The 22,839-nt window shown below is 35.1% G+C and overlaps 1 protein-coding gene across 9 annotated transcripts in view; it reads left to right on the forward strand.

The window, feature by feature from the left end:
* The window catches only part of SLC39A12 (solute carrier family 39 member 12), a 35,321-nt gene extending 14,772 nt beyond the window's left edge, over positions 1 to 20,549 (forward strand). For 6 of the 9 annotated variants that reach the window (XM_021267906.4, XM_072033679.1, XM_072033678.1 and 3 more), the window contains 8 exons: positions 2,257 to 2,428; positions 4,645 to 4,817; positions 6,200 to 6,352; positions 7,540 to 7,650; positions 10,102 to 10,165; positions 12,909 to 13,067; positions 14,515 to 14,702; positions 20,051 to 20,549. In XM_021267906.4, coding sequence (XP_021123581.1) covers positions 2,257 to 2,428; positions 4,645 to 4,817; positions 6,200 to 6,352; positions 7,540 to 7,650; positions 10,102 to 10,165; positions 12,909 to 13,067; positions 14,515 to 14,702; positions 20,051 to 20,179 — 1,149 coding nt within the window. In that variant the 3' untranslated portion in view covers positions 20,180 to 20,549. Of the gene's footprint in view, positions 1 to 2,256; positions 2,429 to 3,365; positions 3,502 to 4,644; positions 4,818 to 6,199; positions 6,353 to 7,539; positions 7,651 to 10,101; positions 10,166 to 12,908; positions 13,068 to 14,514; positions 14,703 to 20,050 lie in introns of those variants that run through there. The other 3 variants (XM_021267907.4, XM_013093603.5, XM_021267908.4) reach the window with 3 other exon arrangements.
* The last annotated feature ends 2,290 nt before the right edge of the window (positions 20,550 to 22,839 follow it).

A 22,839-nucleotide genomic window follows, 5' to 3' on the forward strand; every position in this document is an offset into this window, starting at 1 on the left:
TGCATGTGTGTATTTTCCAGATGAGATTTTTTTTTTTTTCATTTAATATTTGTCATCATAAAATCACATGAAAGTTTATGATAATATAGGTTCCTCTAACCTTCTCAAAACAGGGTCAACATCAAAGTCAAATCAGGTTTCACAGGGCCATGTCCAGTTGAATTCAGAATGTCTCTAAGGATGGTTTCTGGGAAACTTGCACAAGTGATTTATTGCCTTTGTTTTTTTGTTTTTTTTTTTTAAATTAAATATAATGGGAATTTCACATGCTGCATCTAATACCTATTTCCTCTCACCCTTTTGCTGTACACCTCTGAGAAGGCTGTCTCTCCATCTACTGTATAACCCCCATTAAGTAGGTGAAGATCTCCTGCATGACGTCTCTTCTGCAAAGAGAAAAAACCCACCGTCCTCAGCCTCTCCTTGCTGCTGCTCCCTGGCTGTCCTGGTGGCCTTCCCCTGTTCGCCAGTATCTTTCTCCTTCTGCTGGTTATTAGACTGGGAATAGTCCATATGTGAGCTCACATGTGCTACATAGAAGGCAGTAATCATTCTCCACTACCTGTTGGCTATGCTCTTGCTAATGCAGCCCAGTATGCAGTTATCCTTCATTGCCACAAGGGCCCACTGGTGACTCATTCAAATTGCCGGTTGGGACCCCAGGGACTTTTTTTTTTCTTTTTTTTTTTTGGTGCCATAAGGTTGTCCTTGCTAATCTTCATGAAGGGCTCGTCAGCCTTTGGTGTGTCAAGATACTTGTGAATGGCAGCCATACCTGTCACCATATTGGCTACTTCTCTCAACAGGGTTTCATGAGTGTGTATGATGCACTCTGTTCCACCACTCAGGTCACTGATGAAGGCATTAAATTATACCACTATTAACCTTTGAGGAATACTGTTCATAATCACCTACTCTTCCAAGTGTTGATACCACTCATTGGTGTTGCACACTTTTAGTCAAAAAACGTTTAGAACAGACAAACTGACCTATACTTCTAATTCAGTAGTTCCTGAATTCTCTAATTCTCTTCCTGCTGTCCTTGTTCTTGAAGGCAGGACAGAATAAATCCAGGCAGCAAGATCACCTATTGCCCTGAAGGGGTATTCAGATTAAATGTACCAGTACTCAATTCATTCAACTTAGTGAGCAACCAGCCACATTTTAATTTACAAAGATGAACAAAGGCAGGAAGACTTTGCTCTTTAAATAGGTTGTTTAAAAGTAAGGATAATAATAATTATTATTATTTAAATAATATTTTTCCTTAAAAACAAATAAAAAACCCACCAACCAATCAACCAAAAAATATCTAAGCATTTTACAAGATCCAGTGACTAAAAAAAGTAATATTTAGGAATTGTTTGATTCTCAGTTGCAGACTATTTTAAGTGAAAGAAACAAAAGAGATGGCATTAAGAAATGAAGACTTTTCCTATAAGTGAGATAACATATTTGATATGGACTTCTTTCTAAAAGTTCTTAAAGAATTTTTCACTGGAACTATTTTAATGTTAACTGTTCATGTTTTAACCAGGAGTTTCAACCTGTAGATGAAAAAACAATTATTCATGAAAATATTTCAAAATAAATCTTCACAAGAAACCTTTCAATTTTGACAGAGACTTTATAAAAAGAACAAAAAGTAGATAAAGTTCTTGTGTGCCTCTAATAATAAAATTAAGTAGTCTTTAAACCGAATCTAGAGTATGTAGCATCTAGTGTACTGACCCTGAAGTGATATGCCATTGTTAAAACAATTTGAAAAACATCTTAGTCCCATACCTTACTAAAAATACAAGCATGTAGCTTGGACAAAATTCAGTACTGCCTTGATACAGAGCAAGACATTCATTTTTACACTAACAGCAAAGAACATGATTTGTGTTAGCATTAAAATATTTTTGTTAGCATGTACGATAATAAAACATTTAGAGATACTATTGTGTCAGATCCTCGGGTGCTATTAATAGGCTTCAGTAGAAATTGTGCTTCATACCAAAGATTCTGAAATATCTATATATCTATCTGAAATATCTATCTGAAATATAAAACAGTATCAAGTTTAAATTGGGAAAAAAGAAGAATTAGAAGCAATTGAAGTTATTGAAATAATTTAACGTGAAGAGTGTATATGGAAAACAAATTTTTCTAGGTTGTATAACCCTCTGTCCTTCAACAATTGCATATTTCACCTCAGCATTAAATGCAAATGCATGTGACATATTCAGTAATTTTGTATACTTTTCTATATAGGTTTGTTTCTCTGCCAATGAACTTGTGAAGATATTTTTAAAAAATAGTTCATCGTCCATTTCTAAGGAGCACTTCAAGCAAATCAGTCCAGCTATCATTCAGCAACTATTAAGTTGTTCATGTCAGCTTTCTGAATCCAAGCAGTCAAAGCTTCCACCAACAACTTTGGAAAGTGAGTTACATTGTTGTTATCATCATATATAGTGTTTGAACTCCGGTGAAAGGGTGCAGGGGCTTAACTTTTGGAGACATTTCAGTCATTATTAACCTTAAACCAAAACAGGATGAGGTTCAATGTAATTTCTCACTCTGATTTCATAGCATACATGTCAGATAATAACACTATATTGAGAAGTGAAGGAATCCAAATGTTTCAATTTTATATTAGACAGAATTCTTTTTTATTGTGTGATGGGTTTGGTGGTGATTTTTTTTCCTTTTTTTTTTTTTTTTTTTTTTTTTTCCCATTTCATAGAGGACTGCAGATGAGCCACAGGAGGCCCTCATCAATGGGTTGCTGGGCAGTGATTTTGCACAATTTCCACCAAGTTTATACTGGAATCATTACACTAATGATGTGGTTAGAAACATAGGTATGCTGGTGCAATGGCAGGGAACATTAATTTCTGGAAGGGGATTTGGGAGCCAGGGATGAGCAACAGGGTTGAGTACCTAACAATAATCAGCTGTACTGAGAGCATCTCTTTTGATGCTCCTAGAAAAGTTTTGTGGGCTACAAATCAGTGCCTTCATTACCTTTGCCTTATTACCTACATTGCTAACTCTAGATGACTAGATCCATTAGGAAGTAGTAAACTTTCCTCATATCCTAGCTGGCCAATGATCCTTAGTTAGTTTATGGGAATGAGCTGAGCTATCATTCTGTGGCGTGCAAATTAATTGAATTTATGAGCATGAATTAAAATAGATTAGATAAGGACATGGAAGACATTCATGTATATCCCAAGAACAGTTATAGGAGTAAGAAACATGCAAAATAGGGTGAATCATTAAATCTCCCCATAAGGTGACTGTCCTTTCTTGTTATATCTCTTCTCATTACCTGAACATCTTGCAATCTTAACTGCTTTTATATGCCTGTTTTTCAGATGGGGAATCAAGGGACAAAGTAAAGAACTTATCCAGGTCATATACAAGGTTCATAGCAGATTCACAGTTAGAGTGAGAGTCTCCCAACTCTAAGACTATCAGCCCAATCATCAATATTTTAGTAATCTCATAAAGGTGAGAGATCTGTGTAGATGAGAAAAACGGAACTATTCAAATACATAGTGGAAGGAGTAAGAGCTCTTTCTACAGCCTTTTTCCCTTGCTGTTTGGTTAAGGAAGGTTTCCATGACCGCAGAGATTTTCTGGCTTGAGACAGACAAAGGGCTTCGTGTTTGACCTACATGTGACCTAATAACCTGAGCATAGTCTCATTAATTTTATTCTCAGTTCTATTTTACTGACATGCTGTGCTGTTTTGGATAAGTCACCAAGGCTTGACCTTTCATGAGTATCTACTATAACCTTGTATTTGGATGTGCAGTCTGTGAAATTTACTGTCTGATTTTATGAGGTGCTGAGCACTTGCAGTGCTATTAAAGTGTGAAACATTAAGTGACGCTTTGGAATATTTTGGCATTAGTTCCTTAATGTCTGTTTTTCATCAGTTTTACCTCCATCATAAGACTCCCATACAGATTAATCAGGATTCATATTGTGCAAAAGGCTGAAAATGTGAGCAGCATATAACTTTCAAGAATTTTAAGAGAAACCTTTCAAAAATCCCAGTAAACTGGGAAAAATAGGTTGCTGGTCCTGATGTGATAGCTAAAGGGGTATATTCTCACAACACACTAGTAAACAATATTCTGACCAGACATTTTATGCTTAGATCCTAAACAAAATGCCTACATTCATTTGAGGTTTTAGGTCTCAGTCTGTTTACTGAATATAGTTTGGTTAATAATGTGGTGTTGACTGTAAAAATACACAGGTGATGACATAAGATAGCAAGCACAAATCTGTTGAGACAGGGAACAAATGCAGACCAGCATTCACTGTGCTGCTTTAAGTGTCTCTAATCTGTACAGTCACAGTCTACTTAAGGCCTGAAATTTGAAGATATTGGAATGTATTACCTGTAAAGTCTGAAAAAAGAATAATTTTTTTAGGCTTCCAACTCTGTTATTTGAATCACACATGACTAGCAAAATGGATGTAGCACAGTGATTTACTTCTCTGTGTGCTTGTAGACAGAGGTGGTAAAGCAGCCTCAAAAGCAAAAACAAATACAAAACAAAGATTCAAATACAAACACAAATACAGATACTGAATGGTTAAAGGTGCCCTTGGTTTATTTTGTTTCCTTTTTCCCTACAGAATATGGTTACAGCACTGTTGCAGTTTTACTTATTACTATTGGATCTATGTTTGGTACAACCCTCATTTTATTTAACTCCTGTCAAGAAATCTATACACTCATTTTACAGCTGTTTGTTGGTTTGGCTGTTGGGACTCTTTCTGGAGATGCATTGCTACACCTTATTCCTCAGGTAGGTAATTCACTCTTTTATGTTTTTGAGATCTTCACACAAGCACTTACACACACACAGTCACACACATGCACACACATTCACACATGGAGGAAAGTTTCATTTAAACTTGGCTAATGATAATCTGTTTAAAAATAACGCTTTCCATGAAATCTGTGAATCAACTATCAACACTCAAATTAGATCTGCAATTTGTAGTTCAGAGAGAAATTCCAAGTAATCAGAAGCAGAATTCAATAAATGATTAATACAGAGAAAATAAGGTATCTATTTTCACAAAAACAAATAAACAAACAAACAAACAAACAAACACCTTTTCAAATAACCCAGAAGCTGTGTGAAAGTCAGGTTCTCTAAAAATGCTTTCCTGAGGAAGATTCTTTAATGCATGTTGGGAAAATTGTTCAAATGTTCTACAAAGCATCAACAGTTCCCTCAAATACTTCCAGAGGTCCAGGGGCTCTCAGCCAAGTTAATACTGTTGCCTTAAACTATAATAACATGAATGGTGCATTTTTTTTCCTAAATTCATAGAATAAATTCTAAGAATAGGATAGCATGAAAAAAAGAACCATATTTTCCATTGTGTACTCATTTATTTTTGACTGAGTCTCCTCTGATATGACACAACTATTACAAGGAGACTTCCACTGGTCATGTAAAGAGATCTTCACACCTTCACTCGAGATTCTGGTCAAAATGTTCTTTGTACTCTATACATGATCTCTGGAAGATGGACTGAGAGAGTGGTTTGAGGAAGGCAATTCTCAGTAAACATCAGACAAATAACTTCCTTTAATAAACACCTTTTAAGTTTGAAAGCAGTCTTCACCACTTTTAAGTGATATATCCAGTAGCTTTTAAAGTTGCTCCTTCCAGAAAGGATGCAAAGAAAGGCTACTATGCCCTTCTGCTGGGGAAAAAATTGAAGCATGCTCATCTTCTGCTGGGGAAAAAATGGAAGCATGCTCCCCTTCTGCTGGGGAAAAAATGGAAGCATGCTCATCAGCAGAAAGCCTTAAAGATTATTTTCAGAATGACTTCTGAAGATGAAGTAACTTTTTAGATTGTAAAGATCAAGTAACAGCCAAGTAACTTTTTAAATTGTAAAGATCAATATACTCCAAAAATATATACTCAAAAATGTATAAACGACAATTTCATAAAACTGTTTCTGAAAATAATACAGCTTTCAACACTGAAAGATGATGAAGTGTAGTAGAAACTCATGATAATTCATTTAATCCATCTATTATTCAGCTGATTAGCTCAAAACAATTTAAAGAGGTGGCAAATTTGGGGAAGAAATGAATTAATACACGATGCATTATTCTAGGAAAAGCACTTTGATTTTAAATGTTTTGCTTTATTTGTTTTTTTAGACTCTTGGTTTGCATAAACATGAAGTACAAGAGGTAGAACATTTCTATGAGGGGAAAGAATATATATGGAAACTTTTGGGAATAATTGGAGGAATTCATGGATTTTTTCTGATAGAAAAGTGTTTCTTTCTTTTGGTAACACCACATGACCAGGTACAATTTTGTACATTTTATCCTTTTACAAATCAATTCTATTTAGAGATTTTACAGTTTGAAAAGTGTTAAGATGAGTGTGGAAAACAGTTATCACTTGTATGAGTGAAATGAAGCTTTCTAAACTATTCCTACCTGACTGACCTTCAATTTCTATTTTGCTTTGCTCCATAGATTTTTTATGCTCCATGAATATGCTCCATATATTTGTAACTCAAAAAAGAAACCATTAATTGAATGTGTTCTGTAAGCATACTTTATGGCTAGCAGTGGAACAGGGGAAGAGTCTTTGTCCATATGAAATGGATCATAGTCATTTACTCTAGTCTAGGTTTGAAGAGGAGAAAGACATAGATGTAAGCACGAGATGTTTTAAAGATATCTTAATTTTTCCAAATGGTTTTTGACCCCTATCCCAATGTTTTTGAAAATCCAATATAAATGTTGTGGTCAGTAGAACCCAATCTTATATTAATAACACCTCCCTGCTCAGTTCCATGCTTATAGTAATTCTCTTATTTTATTTCAGTGTGGCTGATGTCTGAAAATATAACTATGCACAAGGATATAATGTAACACAGTGTGATGGCTCGTTAAGTTTCTCAGCATGGGAGATTATGTTAATGTCTCTTAAGAAGGCTAAGCCTCTGCTTGTTTTGTTTTACAGAGAGTGTTTAATGACTGGCCCGATTTATATATTTAGTACTGAGTCCCTGGTCCCCCTGTCTTCGAGTTTTCCATAAGAATAATATGAAAAATTAATAGAATGAGAATGTTTTGATAGTATTGACATTCAGCTTGGTAAAAAAAAAAAATAGTTATTATGTTACATACTTGGAGAGAATTATGTATCATCATCCCACAATTTTTTTAAACATGTTTAAAACATATTTAAATGTGTAACATATTTAAAATGTGTAAACATTTAAACAATTTTAATCTTCAGCTTTAAAATGAAATAAATTTCAACAAACAATTATGGTCATTTATGATCTCTTTGATTCGACTTTTTTTTTTTTAAACCAAATAAAGATTAGGAGATGCAGATGCCAACCAACAATCTTTTTTTTAATAGTTGTTTTGAAAAAAAATAATTCTTATAAATGCCAAACTTTCACAAAAGTCTGAGAAAGACTGCACCTGTGTTCATTGGGTTTCAGAACTAATTGCAAAGCATCTTCATTCAGCAGGGCCTTTCTTTAGTTAATGGGCACTGGGAACATTCCCATGATCTTCCAGTGGAATCTGAATTAAATGAACATTCAGTCAGAGGCAAATCTACTTCAACCATACAGTTGGTAGGTTACCAATGTGAAATACTTCCCTATTTTTATATCCTTCTTTCTCTGCTCCTCAACAAAATGAACCAAATAAATATAATAATCAATATTATTTTTCAGTCTTTATTGATTTGTCTTTTATTATATGACATGATTGAAAGGAATCTGTAGATTTTGAAGCTTAAAATAAGCTTTTACATAGACTTTTCAAACACAAATTTTTCCAATGACTTCTCTTAAGTGTTTCAGATTAATATAACAATACACTTCCCGTACTACCTTTTGTAGAGAATTTGTACCAAATTCTTGAAAATTTCACTCCTCTCTTCTTTTCAAAAACATCCTATATATAAGGGCAGACTCTCCCATGGGAAAAACTTTAGGATTTTCTGCAGTGAGAGCTAAGTTTACAATTACTGAACAGAGGAAATCTTGGAATGTTCTTGAATATTTTTTCCACAAATTTGAAGAGTAATACAAACAAGCTGGATATCTGGGAAGAGTGCTTGCCTATAAGAAATTACGTAATTTCCTCTCCATCTGTGGAGAGTGTATGGACAGATGTATCTTTGCAAAGTAAAGTGACTCATACCTTTTAACCTGTTTTCTCTTTTTCCAACCAACCTCTTCAGTTTATATGTAATACTTTGATGCATAGGTTTCTGCTTATTTAAGTCAAAGATCATCTATAGCACGAACTCCATTTTAACAAAGCACTTGTGATGGGTAAGAGTCTCATATCTCTGAAGCATGGTTGGGAAATTGTCAAGTGAATGCAGAGCAAACAGCCTAGAGAAGAATGTTTACTAATTTGTGAGCCCTGTCATAGCTTCCTGTTTATGGTAATGAACAATCTAGTCATTCCTTTCAGCTGCAAGATCACCCTAAAGTTATGTATATCACATGAACTAGCCTGACTTAGCTAGTTTGTGCAAGAGCAGCCAATTTTTCAGAACCATGTGAGTAACAGTAAGAAAAACACTGATCAACTAAGAAAAGCTTATAAATCCTTCAGGTCAGTGATTAGTCTTGCAGTTTTGACTCAGAGTTCAAAGAAGTGGCATGTGAATAAATATTATAGGAGAAGTGAAACAGTTACTGGAATTCATATGACTGGCTGCAATCATGGGAATTAAAGACTTTTATTTTTCCTTTAAAATCTAGAATTTAAAAAACAAATCCTTTCTTTTCCCTCCTCATGCCTCTACAGCACAAATCCCACTTCTCAACCAAGCTAGTACCAGCCAAGAAATATGTTCTGTTTTGCAGCCAGTACGCTATAGTTTTTGGAGTGCTGCTTGCTGACCCTAACAAAGCACTCTTCTGTGCTGTCATCTGTTGTTGACTCTTCACTAGCTGCCAGCAGCTTTTTTTTTTTTTTTTTTTTTTTTTTTTTTTTGGGGGGGGGTGAGGGGAAGAGAGAAGATAGTGATTAGAACTAAGCCCCAGGAAGCTAAGGGGTCAGAGAGAGAGATTCCTCACCTTCTTTCTTCTCTTTCAACAGTCTCTCAGTCTCTGTTAATTAAACATTAGGGCTGATGCATCAGTTTAACTATCTGGGGTAGGGACAAAACTACTGTCTCTTTCCTCACATGAAATAAGGCTAATTTTCATTCCTCATAGTGGACTGTACTCATAAGCTATTATGCTTGGCCAGGGATGCCTGGTGCCAAGACAAAGACAAACTGAAAGGCCAAGAGGCAGGGCACTGGAGGTTGTGCCACTCTGAAGGAAAAAAAAAAAATACCCCCCCCCCCCCCTTTTTTTTTCCTATTTTCTGAAAGTGTTTCAAGAGTTCTGTTTGACAGAAGAGTTTTCAGTCTCAATGTAAACAAAACACATCCTGATGGACTACAGTTTAATAATTGCATATGCTGTGTTTTCTGCTTTTAAAATAAAAGCCTTACAAACAACAGGAAGAGCAGGGAAGGAGGACTCAGCTACAGTGCTTGCAGCTATTATGAAACCTACCTATGATCATCTTTTTTAGTCTTGTGTTTTCACAGAGCAAATGTGAAGAGCATGGAATACCAAGGATATTCTGATATATACACATTTTTCCTTGGAAATCCCATAGACACACTGTCCACCAGGAAACTACAATCATCCTGTTACGACAAAATTGAAAGATAAAGTTTGAATTAAGATGTTCTTTTTAGTTCTGCATTTGGCTTGGATTTTTGTGTATTAAAACAGAAACATGATTTTTGGGGGTTACAACAGTGCTTATGAATGTCTTTCTTCTTACCTTAATTAGACTGTAATCTTTTCTGATCAAGGGAGGTTTCTTTTTTATGTCTTTGCAGTATCACATTGCCAGCACTCAATAAATAACCCTAATGATATCTATGCAAAAAGTAGCAGCTATCTTTATAAATATAAATGCATGAATTTATTTGATATTTTCCTATATTTGTAGCATCAGCTGGAAGAGCCCCGTAACACTGTTCATCTTTTCCTTTTTATTAGAGAAGCCCAGAAGATTCTGAGGCTACTGAAGTTCCTCCTGACAGTAAGGTGATCAGCACAAAAAGTTAGTATCAAGACAAAGGCTAGGCAAGCAATAAGAGAAGTCTTAAGACCTAAGATGGAATTGAAAGTGTGAAGTTGGCTTAGCTCAGTGTTTGCTATGTGCTACATCACCACATCTGATGGTGCTTGGCGACATAAATCTCTGCTTAAAGACCTTTACAGCTGCCAACTCTGTAATTGTGAAGTTCATTAATCTTACAATGTCCATGCTTTAGTGTTTGTTTACTCACCGTTCCAAACTACTTTTTCTAAATCCTTTGCTTAAAAAGAAACATTCAAAATTTAATATAAGCCAAATATTTAAAATTGAAAACTTTGATGGGGTCTGTACTTTTAAAGGTAGTGTAGTTATTTTGTTTTGTTTTTCTTTTTCTTCCTTTTTTTTGTTTTTCTTTTTCTTCTTTTCTTTTCTGCTCATTATACTAATGTAATTCTGTTTCCTTCTTTTCTTACATGGTAAAGCAATAGCCCCTTTAAACTAGAAGCGGTTTATTACAAATATAGAATTCTGCACTCAGAATGGCTCCCTGGCTCTGTTTTAGGATAACCTGTGTTCTTCAGAGAGCTTCAAAGTAATTCTTATATTCTCTGTTTTGGTGATATTGATAAGTATTTGCTTTAACCTCTTATTCAAAACTTAAAAAGCATTGGTGGGAGTCCTGCACCTATTAGCTTTATGAAAATTATGGAAGAGAATTTGCTATGAGTATCAACCCTCTTATTAAAGCAGAGAAAATAAAGTTAGGATTGTTTAAGAAGAGGCTTTGTAGAAATAGTTATGGTAGTAACTTGATAGTTAATAGTTAGACATGCAGCAACATAATTCAGTGAGATAATTGCTAGTAGCAAAGTTGCTTTAAAATAGGCTGAAAGTAAATGAAGAAAAGCATTCAGATTTGTTTATATACGAATCTTAACTTTCAGTCAAGTAAGTTCACGATGCTTACATTTGTAATTGCTCTATCACGTTAACCTGACCCCTCTGTTATATTATAGACAACGCTCTGGAAAGAGTTCCAGTAATTATACTATGTCTTTTTCAACAATCACCTACTTGAGTAAAAGAGACTAATAATATCTCAGGGCAGATCCTGATTTCGTCTTCACCAGTGCTTATTACAAGACATAAACTTAATGTAGTGCAGCAATCTATTACTTCTCTGTAACTCATGTTCTGCACTATTGATTATAAATTGCCTATAGTGTTTAGAAAGAACTGTGCAAACTGGGGACATCCATGTCTGGCTCTGTAAGCTGGCAGGAAAATTTAACAAGCCTGCCAATTTTTCTGAACCCACAGAGCTCCCAGGCAACTGGGCAGGATTTGCTGAATACAGTTGTTAGACTTTTATGTGCAGTGTGTTGGTTTTTCTTTTTTCTTTTTATTTTCTTTTTATTATTTTTTTATAATAGCCTGAAAGCTTCAGTTCTAGCCAGTCTGTGTAAGAAAAACATCTCCCCCATCACCATAAAATTGTCATATCTGGAAAAACACTGCTGAAGTAAAACCTTGTAATAACAACACAGATGGTTCTGCATACATCCTTAGACTGTCATATTATGTCTGTGTGGGACCAGGAAAAAACGTGATGCTTAAGATCCAAATTGTGACCCTGCTTTTTCAGTCATAAAAGTAACCCTCTGCAAAGTGTGCTGTCTATTCTGCATAGAGGTAAGGTGGATGAGTTTCCTGGGAGGCATTAGAAAGCCCTGCTTTTAGGATTGTGGATAAAATAGCGTAGCCTATGAAACATGTTGCAAAGCCTAGACATTGAGCCTAAATATTGAGCTTCATTGCTACTTGAAGAGATAAAATCCCTCCCCATGAATCCGCTCAGCATGCTACCCAACTGTCTGGATTACAGGCTAGACAGAGAGACTGTCCAATTCCCTAGCTTGATTTTAGTACTTGTATCACCAGTAGCGCCTTTCCTCTCAAGAAGTCTGGTTTGATGTTGTGAGCATCAAATGTGCTGTTCCACACTAAGCTCACAGAACAGTATGGGAAGGAAAAACAGCCATCTGTGTCCAAGAGTGATGCTGTAGACAGGAATACTATGAGCCTAACTGCTATTAATTGATTGGAACAAAAGTTAGAAATGAGCATGCTGTGATACTGAGCTAACAGTGACACTCTGGGGCTTATTGCTTTTCATCTCTATTTTTCCACTTAATACAATCTCATAAAAAACAGACCCTGAAAAACTCAGTATTGAAATGCTTTACAGTATCAAAACAGTCAGCTGCATGAGACTTCATCTTCATTGCAGTTGTGCAATTCTGAGAGTGATGGTGGAAAAGCTCCCAATTTTAAGGAAAAAAAAGTAATGTAGAATGCAGGAAAACTTGTGTGAATTTCACCAACCAAAAAAAGAGTATGGAAACTCTTAGGGTTTATCATAAAATTGGACTCAAACTGAACTCTAGCTTTTAGTCCAAAGAGTTGACCTAAAAATAAAAATAAATAAATAAATAAATAAAGATTAAAAAAAAATCTTCCTGGTATTTTAATTTCTGAATTGTTTTACAATCTCCCTTTTCATTTCAAGTGTATTGAAGGAAGTATAATTTCAAGGACATAACAGATAAGCAGAATTGTCTTCTAACTGTTGTGACTTTTCATGATGTTATATGTGAATTAATAAATAAATAAATAAATTTTAACCTAGCAAAAATTGCAATACTTTTTTATGTTTAAACTTCCGGGCTTTTTTTGTTGTTTGATTCTTTTTCCTTTTTCCTAGGTAAGAAAATTAGCTTGTTAGCAATAATGGTTCTGGTAGGTGACAGTCTTCACAATTTTGCTGATGGCTTGGTAATAGGAGCAGCTTTCTCATCCTCAACAGAAACAGGTGTGACAACGACTATTGCTATATTATGCCATGAAATTCCTCATGAAATGGGTAAGAAATATGTATGTGTATTTTTCCTATTTCCTGATTGGCTTTGTAGTTACAACTTTTCCACAGAATTCTTTCCTGTATGGTGTCAGTAGAAATTGCTTATAGCATCATGAACTTTAATGGGTGAGGTGGAATGTATCAGATGGGTATATGAAGAGGTTATGCACTTCTCTTTCCCCTTCACAAAAAGAAGAGGAGACTTCTGCCATAATTCTTGGCTACCATCTCATCTCACCTTCTTCGGATGTAAATGGTGTCAGACCAGACTGACCTTCTCATGTCCATAGAAGCAAAAAGATAGTAAGTTGTGAGAAAGAGCCATGTGTGCAAAAATGGGCATTCCTGACACAATGGGCTATCTGAGTTTTCATATGCAGCAGAGCTATTTAACAATGCAACCTTTGTGCTACCCTCATTCCTGCCACTAATCAAGAATAACAAGATAACAAAAGAAGATGTATGACCTATTTTACTAGCAGACAGGACAGTAAGATAGTTCTGTTGAAAAAATTCCCCAATTATCACCTTACTGTAAATCTTTCAACATGGCTGAAGTTGTTCCTGATATTGTGCTGATGAACATATATATAATGGCAAGACTGAGTTTTAGGTTCTCCTTCCTTCCTTCCCCTCTCTCTCTCCTTTCCTCCCTCTCTTCCTCCCTCCTTTCATCCCTCCCTCCTTCCTTCCAGAGATTTTTGTTGTCTCTGTAGAAAACTTCCCCACACAAAAAGGTGGGATGGGGAAATCTTTTAAAATTGGTAACTCTTCCTTAAATTTCAAAGAAAATGTAAAAGTACTGAATACCTAACTCCAAAGCCAGACTTTAATTCTGGTGCAATGGTACCACAGTGTCTAAGTCATATTTCCACATGGATAGAGAAAAAAAAATTATTGCTGTGGACCTCTGATAAGATCATTTAGTTTACAAGGAAAAATATGGAATAGGATTCTGATATATAGTTTAAAAAATCTAAAAACAGTGCAATCAGTCAGTGAACTCAATCTGGAATCAGGCAGACAGTTTTTTTCTGACTTGCAGCACCTGTAAAACACTCAAAGACCTTGTAAATATACTCACATGATTTTAACTGGCAAGTTCCCAATCAAAAAAAAAGATTTAGAAACTCTGGGAAAGCATGTGACTTCACTTTTGCATGTATCTAAGTTGGAAATATCACAGAACATCAAGAACTAACAGAAGCCACTCTTGTATACTGTATGCTATCTTTAGGAACAGCTAAACAAATACTTTTTTTTTTTTTTTTTTTAGATACAGGTTGAGTTCATAACCAATTCTATAGAAATCTAAGGGCAATCCTCCATCCTTCACTGTCTTCTTTGTACATATCTTAATTATTTTACTTCATGTTTTATTACAAAGAATCCTACAAATACATTTATGAGCTAAATAATAATTTTTCTGTCTTCTTTTTTCTCTATGCAGGAGATTTTGCTGTGCTACTAAGTACTGGGCTCCCCACAAAGATTGCAATTTTGATGAATTTTATAAGTGCACTAACAGCATTCTTAGGGCTCTATATTGGCCTTTCTGTTTCAACTGACCCATGCATTCAAAACTGGATTTTTACAGTTACCGCTGGAATGTTCTTGTATTTATCTTTAGCAGAAATGGTGAGAAATTCTGTCTATTGTTACACTTTCCATTTAACATATCCACATTACAGATGAGTGTCAGATGAACTGAGAGGGAAAAAATATTCACATAGGCTTCTTGGGAAGAACACATCTGCCATGTATGTGTACAGTGCTTAGATCAATGGTCTGGTTTTATTTGGTGTCACTGCCATTACAGGTGTGATTAGTAATAAAAAGGTGAAATAAAAGCTATAAAAAGAGTAACATATGAGAAAGGAACAGAGGACTTTTAAAAGAGGATTTATATATTGATATAAATCAATATATATTTAGGTCTGGAAGAATTGCTTAAAGGTAAATTAAAATAACGTTTAAAAAATTGAAAAATTGAACCTGTACTTTTTTTTTTGCCTTTTTTCATTTGTTTTTGTTTTTAAATCTTATATAACTATAAGATTCAACTTATATATAACTTATATATCTATAACTTTGTTATATTTGGTCACATTTTTCTTGGTACTTTTTTTTTTCCCTCTGTATATTCTTCACCCATTATTTCAACATGAATTTCTAGTTTCTGAACTAAAATACAAGATGCTTAACCTGTGCTCTCTGTGGCCTGCCATTCTATATCAGAGAGGTTTGGATGAGTTCCTAAGCAATTAAAAACCTGTTATATTGTCTATTTTTTTCATATTTTCCATCATTTTTTATAATGCCAGTTCAATAACAATGATCTAACTATAGAAAATAAAATCTGAAGACAAAAAAAAAAATTGGGAGAGAGAATTGGGAGAGGTCTAAGGGCTGTAGAAGAACATAGTGGAGTCACTCATGCCTCAGGACACATCATTTATTGAAGAGATGCCTAAATGTTACACTCGTAACAACACAAATATTAATTACCTTGCTAGATTATTATAATTGTAAGTGTCACAGGGCTCTTTAAATAATGTTTGTTAAGATAAATTTGTTTTCAAGCTTCTGAACAAAGACTGAGTATATTGAGTCATTAGGTCCAGAGGTTGAAAAAAAAAAAAAAAAAGAGGTTTCTCTCCTCATAAACTGTTACCATGCCTTTCCCAAGTCTGGCTGTCTCTGTTTTGTTTACTACCACCCCTCACCTCATGCCTATGATATCATTTCCCAGGTTCAGAAATTATACTTGAAATCTCGTATGCCATGTCAGTATTATAACCCATTAAAAAATCTACTTGTAATCATTGGCCTTAGACCTTGGGTGTTTTATAGTCCGTTTTTTTCCTCCTGTAACATAAGTAACGTGAATATAAAATGCACCTAAGAGCTTATGAAGGAACTGACTGAGGATTGTGGATGTGTCAACTGTCCTGACTGAGGTTGTGAATAGCAGACAAGAACATTGTGTACCAAGATACCATTATGTATCTTCTGACACAGAGAAATTTGGAGGTGAGGTTGCCTTCCTATTGAATAATAGGCATGGATTTATTAACATGGTTAAGGACTTAGTCATATCTTTCCTTCAAAGAAGGATCAGGAGGATAAAGTTCCCAGAACAACACCACATTTTTTTCCCAAGTCTTCAAAACAATGTGCCAGCTGTAAAGCCCAAGAAAATACACAAATTTATGCAGAAAGAGAGTGCACATTTTTTTCTTGTTCTCGGGTCAACACTGTAACCTTGTTCTTGATGTGAGGAGAAGGAGAAGGAGAGAAAGAGAAAGATCTTGCTTCTCTCACCTCCCTGCTACGAACAGTAGGGTTTCCAATCAGCTTTTGAAAAGTTCTTTTCACTTTGTGAAAAGAACTGCTATTGGGTTGTTCATCTCTTTGCCAGAAGTGCAAGTACTAAGTATCACAGATATTTTATTTCAAAAAATTCCTCTGTCATGGCAGGAATCTATAGATCTGAAAAAAATCATGTGTTTGTATAGTACATCTCAAAAGATAATCAGCCATTCTTTATATATTTTTCAATTTTCTGCATGCAAATTACTTTCACTTTCTGTTGCATTTTCATCTACAAACAGCAATCATCAGTGTTCCTTCCAAAGGTGTACAAATACCTAAGGGTGTGCAAAGCATAACAATAATTTTCAGAATCTGTTTTATGGACTTTCACATACTTCCGTGTTAGTTAAATAAGACTGAACAGTTTTACTGATCTCTGCATTGTGGAACATTGAGGCATATGAGATGGAGGTTCAGTCACAAGACAGCACTGTGAGATTGCTGCACAATCAAGATTGCACAATAGTACTTTTGTGCTTAACTAAATAATTTTCATTCCTAAAAATGGCATTCTAGTTCCATTAATAAGCAGCATAGACTAATCATTTTAAAAATCTGAGGGGAAGGACAATGGATGAAATGATTTATAGCCTTCATCATTTTTCCCCGAGGAATTTTGCAAAATTTTTCATCTTCCTAGCAATTAGGGAAGGTAGAATGGAGGAACGTTTTGATTTGCAAATGTGTATGCACAGGTGAAATATTACAATGTGAACTGATTGTTGGCTTCAAGATATGCATGTAAGTAAAAGCCCGTAATAATCTTGTCTTTAGATTCTGTTTAACCAAAATTAAATCCCCTGAAAAGCAGCTTTTTTTATGAAAAGTATAATGAGATTTTTGTGTTTGCCCTCTGTTTAGAGGTCATAACTATAATCATATCATTGCACTATTTCCAAAGATGCTTTCATCAAAAGCATATCTTTTCCTTAACATTCATTTAATCTGAAATAAAACTTGAGACACCTATACATGTAACGGAACAGACCAACTCACTCCTAATGAATTGTTCCTTTGATAAAACATGTCCTCTTTTCCTCTTGAGAAACAAACCTGCAAATTCTTAATCAGTCTTTAAAATGAGTATCTATGAAGTAATCATTATGGATAAATATTTATGAAATCACTTGCATTGTATTAAACCCTAAGGGCTAGGAGATCTTTTCTGAGTGATTGTTCAAATCCTATAGGATTATATAGTTACTGACCAAAAAGACTTACTGTCTAATTTGAAAGGTGGAAGATAGAAGCAGGAAAGAGAATAAAGGTATCAAAGTAGTGTGAGCTAGCCAACCACTCCATGAGGTACCTAACTGAAGTATTCTCTGACTACCCTTAAACTTATCTTTTGGATTTTGGCGACAAAGGAGTATTTTCAAAGAGGCTTATTGTGCTGTTGTGGCACAGCAGCACAGCTGTACCATATGTGTCCCAGTTTGGTAGAACTCATGTTTAACCAGCCCACGACTTAGAGCCCTCATTCCTTCATTCAGAATGGTGCTTGCTGATTCTTTCTGTACTCATGGATAAAAATATAAGCTGAAGTAGGAATAGAGTAGTCCTTCAGTTAACAGTGACTCTTTGGCCTCGAACAGATTTCAAGCTTTAGCAAGTGTGATGGCATCCAACAGCTTGGTTATGGTGCTATTAAATTCTGGTGTTGTGCATCTGCCAATTGAATAGTCTTATGCTTCCCAACTGGAAGCATTTCCCTGCTGTGCCACACACAGTCTGTGCATGCAAGTTCACAAAGAGTAGGGGAACCGTCACTGATACCGTGGCAGCAGTTGGCTTTTATTTTCAAAGAGATAAAGAGGGATGCCACACTAGGTTAAGGCTATAAAAATTATCTGTGCATTTGGTAACAAACACATAGGTTAGGTGGGGGGAGTAGAGATCTGCACTGGACACAGGAATGGTACAGCCTGTGGAGAATTACTTTTTAAAACTTTCTTAGCAACCTATTTTACCCTGTGTATACCATAACTCAGCAGTGACACCAATAACAGAAAATAGTGACTTTTGCAATGGAAGGGGGAAAAGTTTCCTCTTGTACACGGTCAGAGAACTTGTTCATCCATGTACTGGGGAAGAAAATAAAATAGACTGATTATAAAGATAAATTAGAAAGAACAAAGGTCTGGACTGAAAGCCTGGATTCAGGCCTAAGCTGTAATTAACCATTTTTATTTATATACAAAACAAAAACCACATGCTCTGAACACTTACAAGATGACAGTTCAGATTTTGATTTACATCAGAATTCTGAGGTGTTTACATTTGCTCTAGGTTAAATGCTTCTGAAGCCCCTTAAATATAAATTAAATATAACTACATGAGTTTTTAAGATGCACATTTGTAACATAATTTAAACTGCTGCCCAGTAGTTGCAAAGATTTAGGGCTTCTGCGTTTGCCTGTTATTTTTATGCAAAATGTTAAAGTGTGGGCAGACTTTTCACTCCAATGCCTTCATCTGGGCCCACTCCTCTTTCCAGAGAAAGAGGAGTGCCAAAGAAGCAGACCCAGAGACCCCACTCTGAAATAGGTGTAAATGTGCCCCATCAGCCTCCTTGCTCAGCACCACTCCACTGTCTCCCAGTGGCTGATGCTGTTACAGCGTGTGTGAGGAGACTCTAAAAGAGCAAAGGAAATAAGTGGCTTCATTCCAGCACAGGCTGTGAGTGAAGCAGGAAGGCAAGGCAATGGGAGAGTGCCAGGACAACTCACTCATTTTTTTGCATATTTTGTTTTGAAGTTCTCAAAAAAATAGACAAAAACAAACAAACAGCAACAGCAAAATAAAAATTAAAAAGTGCAGTGCCAGGCTGTTACTCTATCTTTATTTCCAAAATGGATGTGAAAATAGCAGCAGTTGTTAGTGTCTCCCCTGGTGTCCACAATACACAAAGCATGAATACTAAGAGAGTCTGAGCCCGAGGCATTATTTTCACAGGCTCTATTGAGACATACTTTTTGTTTAAAACTTTGATAAAAGATCATGTATGGTGGAAGGTCAACATGTAAGTAGCTTCTAATATGATTATAAACAGATGCTGCTCTTTTACTTGATTTAAAACTTTCATAGAAAAATATTAAAGGTATTTTCTTTCCAGCATATTAAAAAAAAAATAAAAAATCTGTTTTCTACTTATGTACTTACCAAAGCCCAAGTAAATAGGAGTGCTGCCAGTTATTTCAGCAAGAGCAGGATTGACCCTATATATAGTACAGAAACAAAATAACTCAAACTCGTTTATTCCCACAAAAGGGAATCACTAATTTTACTAAATAAGAATTTCCTTACAGACAGCTGTATAAAATTACTAAAAACTATTGAGAAGTTAAGAAATTTTGTAATCTCATTTATATTTCTTTTTGGTATTAGTAAAGGAACCAAAATGGGTAGAATTTTATTAAATTAAATATTTCACTGTCAAGATCTGTGTCATTACAATGTACAGAACATGCAACAGATTAATAGCTATATTCAGAAGCGCACTATTTTGAAACTCTTTTTTTTTAATGAAGTTTGTCTTGTTTTCCCATAAGACTTTTTTCCCAGAGATGAATATATCTGGCTCTCATTCTGGTGTCTTATTCTTTTTTTAGCTTCCTGAAATGACTCATATTCAGACACGGCGACCCTGGTTGATGTTTCTCCTACAGAACCTTGGATTACTATTAGGCTGGCTCTGCCTCTTACTTTTGGCTGTATATGAACAGAAAATTAAAATATGAGTTTTCCATCGGAAATCTTGAAGTACCACTTACGACAGTGGATAGCATTATTCACAGTTTTGTCATGTCTCTTATAGTGATATATAAATTAAGTTGTTGGGATTTTTATATCTGAGCAGTAGATAACTATTTTACTTTATTAACTTATTGTTCAGATATTTTTTTTTTTTTTTTTTTTTTTTTTTTGTAGACATGAATGTTTAGAATTATGTTTTATTTGTTACTGAGTTTACCAGATCTCACTCACAGGAGCTTTTGATTAGTTTTTATTAAGACTGTTCTAGCTGAATGCTCTAAGTGATCTCTGCCAGTCTGATTGAAGAAAGAATAAAACACTTTTATATGCAATAATTAAAGTGGACTAACCATATTTGAATAATTTGAAACAGAAAAGTTTGTTGCCTCATAGTATAAGGAATAAATGTATTTACATAAAGCTAAAAAGCATAACAAAACTAAACTGTTAAATGCATACAGCAATCTCTGTATAGTATCTTCATTATTTATTTTGCCATCATAATGATCCTTGGTAGTCATATCTCACTGGTCCACTGTAGTAGGTAAAAAATTATGAGTGTAAGTGCTTTTCTGATTGTCTCATAGTTTGTCATAGACGTGATGGAATTGTGACACTCAAGCACTGGACCATAATAACTGTCATAGTAACCACCTTCTGCATTATCCTACTCCTGACAGATGTTTGAGGAAGATTTTAAGAAAAGTTGAAAGGATTTCTTCACGAATATCCCTTCCAGCCTTCTCAAATCAAGGGATTCCATGAGCCAGATGTTGCTTTTGAGCCATCATGTTTAATAAACTCCAATAGTGCCTTCCAGCCAGCAATTAGCTTATTCATACAAATGCGATGTGCATTGTGGAAAGAGCTTTTTCAATTGTCTAAAGTGTATATAGTTGTGCTCTCTTAGGGTCTGATTCCTCCTAACTGAGTGATTTTTGTGTAATTAGTCCTCTTGATTTTATGGGAATTCTACGTAAGTTACAGATGACTCATTTAATTTTGTGTTACAGAATCAAGCCTGAAACAAATATATAGATTCTGTCCTGATTCTGAGGTGCTGAGCAGCTTCCAGGAGGAACTGAGCAGCACTCAGCTCTGTGATTTCTATTATTAAGATGCCATTTTTTGGCATAAGGAATCCTCCCCTACCTAATTTATGCTTTTATAGGAAAGTTGAGGTGCATTCTTTCTCCCTTCCTTCATGTGTGTTAATAAGGAGAGCAAGTTACAGAAGAAACCTATATTCTTTATTCAAACGGGTGCATACTTTTCTTCCTTGTCTTAATTAACCCTGAAAAACAGCTACATTGTGATACTTGTTGACTCTCAAAATGTTTTTTGCATGTATTTTTGGCAGCTTCTATTGAATATTCTCATATTACAGAGATCATACTCTATACTAGAGCGTTGTCAGTTCTTAAAGGCTTCATGGGCACCACACTACCTTAACATCAAAATTTAAAATAAGTGTGATTTTTATCATTTAGAACAGCCTAGGTTTGTGGGCTTGTGGACTTCTGGTCCTTCACAGGCCACCCTTAGGAAAAACACAAAAATCATTTTAAAGGTAGCTGTGCACTCATTTTCAGTGCCTGTAAATTATGGGAATCTCTATCAAATACCCTAATACACATCTAAGTGTACATATACATACCTTCAAAAACCTTGTCACAAACAATTTATCCAAGGTCACACAGGAAGTTTCTATCTGGCTAGGGAAATGAACCAAGCTGTTTAAATTCCCAAAGTAAAATACAAACCTGTTTTATGTAGGTGTGCAAATATTATGACTGCTTTTTTCTGTGAGTTTAACTTTGAAAGCTGCCTAGTCAGCTAAGGAGTCCTAGCTAATGCTTCTCTTTTCAAAGGTTTCATTTTTCAGGAGTTTGTGCTTGTTTGTAGGAAGGTAAGATTTTTTTTTTTAATGTTTTTCCAGTATTTCATCTGTTTGTATTGGCATGAATTCAATGACCTTCAGCTGCAGCAGTCAATTCAAGCAATAGAAGGACACCACTGGACGTAAGCAAAATCTATTCTTGTATCAGATGGTGCAAATGAATATTGGAAACTTGTTATTTCAAAGAGCAGAACTACTGTGCTTTGTTTATATATGCTTAATGCTCACTAGAACAGGAAACAAGATTACCAACATGATCATGTTTTGGCAATATTCTGAAATATTTTTTTATCATCAATGTGTCAGAGAGAGGGCAAGTAATTTCTGGCAGTGTGTTCTTTACAGTTGCATACAAGCATAGGTTCACGTCCTGAGGAGATCTGTGAGCATACCGCATTTACATCAATCCATTCAGAAAACACTATCTTTTGTGTATGTGTATATATATATATCAGATTTTTTTATCACACTTAACAAGCAAGTATATTCATACAGCTTCCACCTCATACACAAATGCATCAATCAGAATGCCAGTTACTCTATTTCTGTTGCAGAGTTGTCATGTTTCCGTGGTGTTTATCAGTACGTGAGCAATTTGGTCACCATTTTGACTTGGTACCAAGTCTGAATACCCAGTCTCATTAGCCCATAGATGTTTGAATTCTTACGATACCTATGAAAGAACTTTTGCTTCTGTTCAAAGTTGGTTACTCTGCTTTTATTCTCCTGGCATTAGTATGTTTA

This window comes from Anas platyrhynchos, chromosome 2, assembly GCF_047663525.1.
Source record: "Anas platyrhynchos isolate ZD024472 breed Pekin duck chromosome 2, IASCAAS_PekinDuck_T2T, whole genome shotgun sequence".
NCBI lineage: Eukaryota > Metazoa > Chordata > Aves > Anseriformes > Anatidae > Anas > Anas platyrhynchos.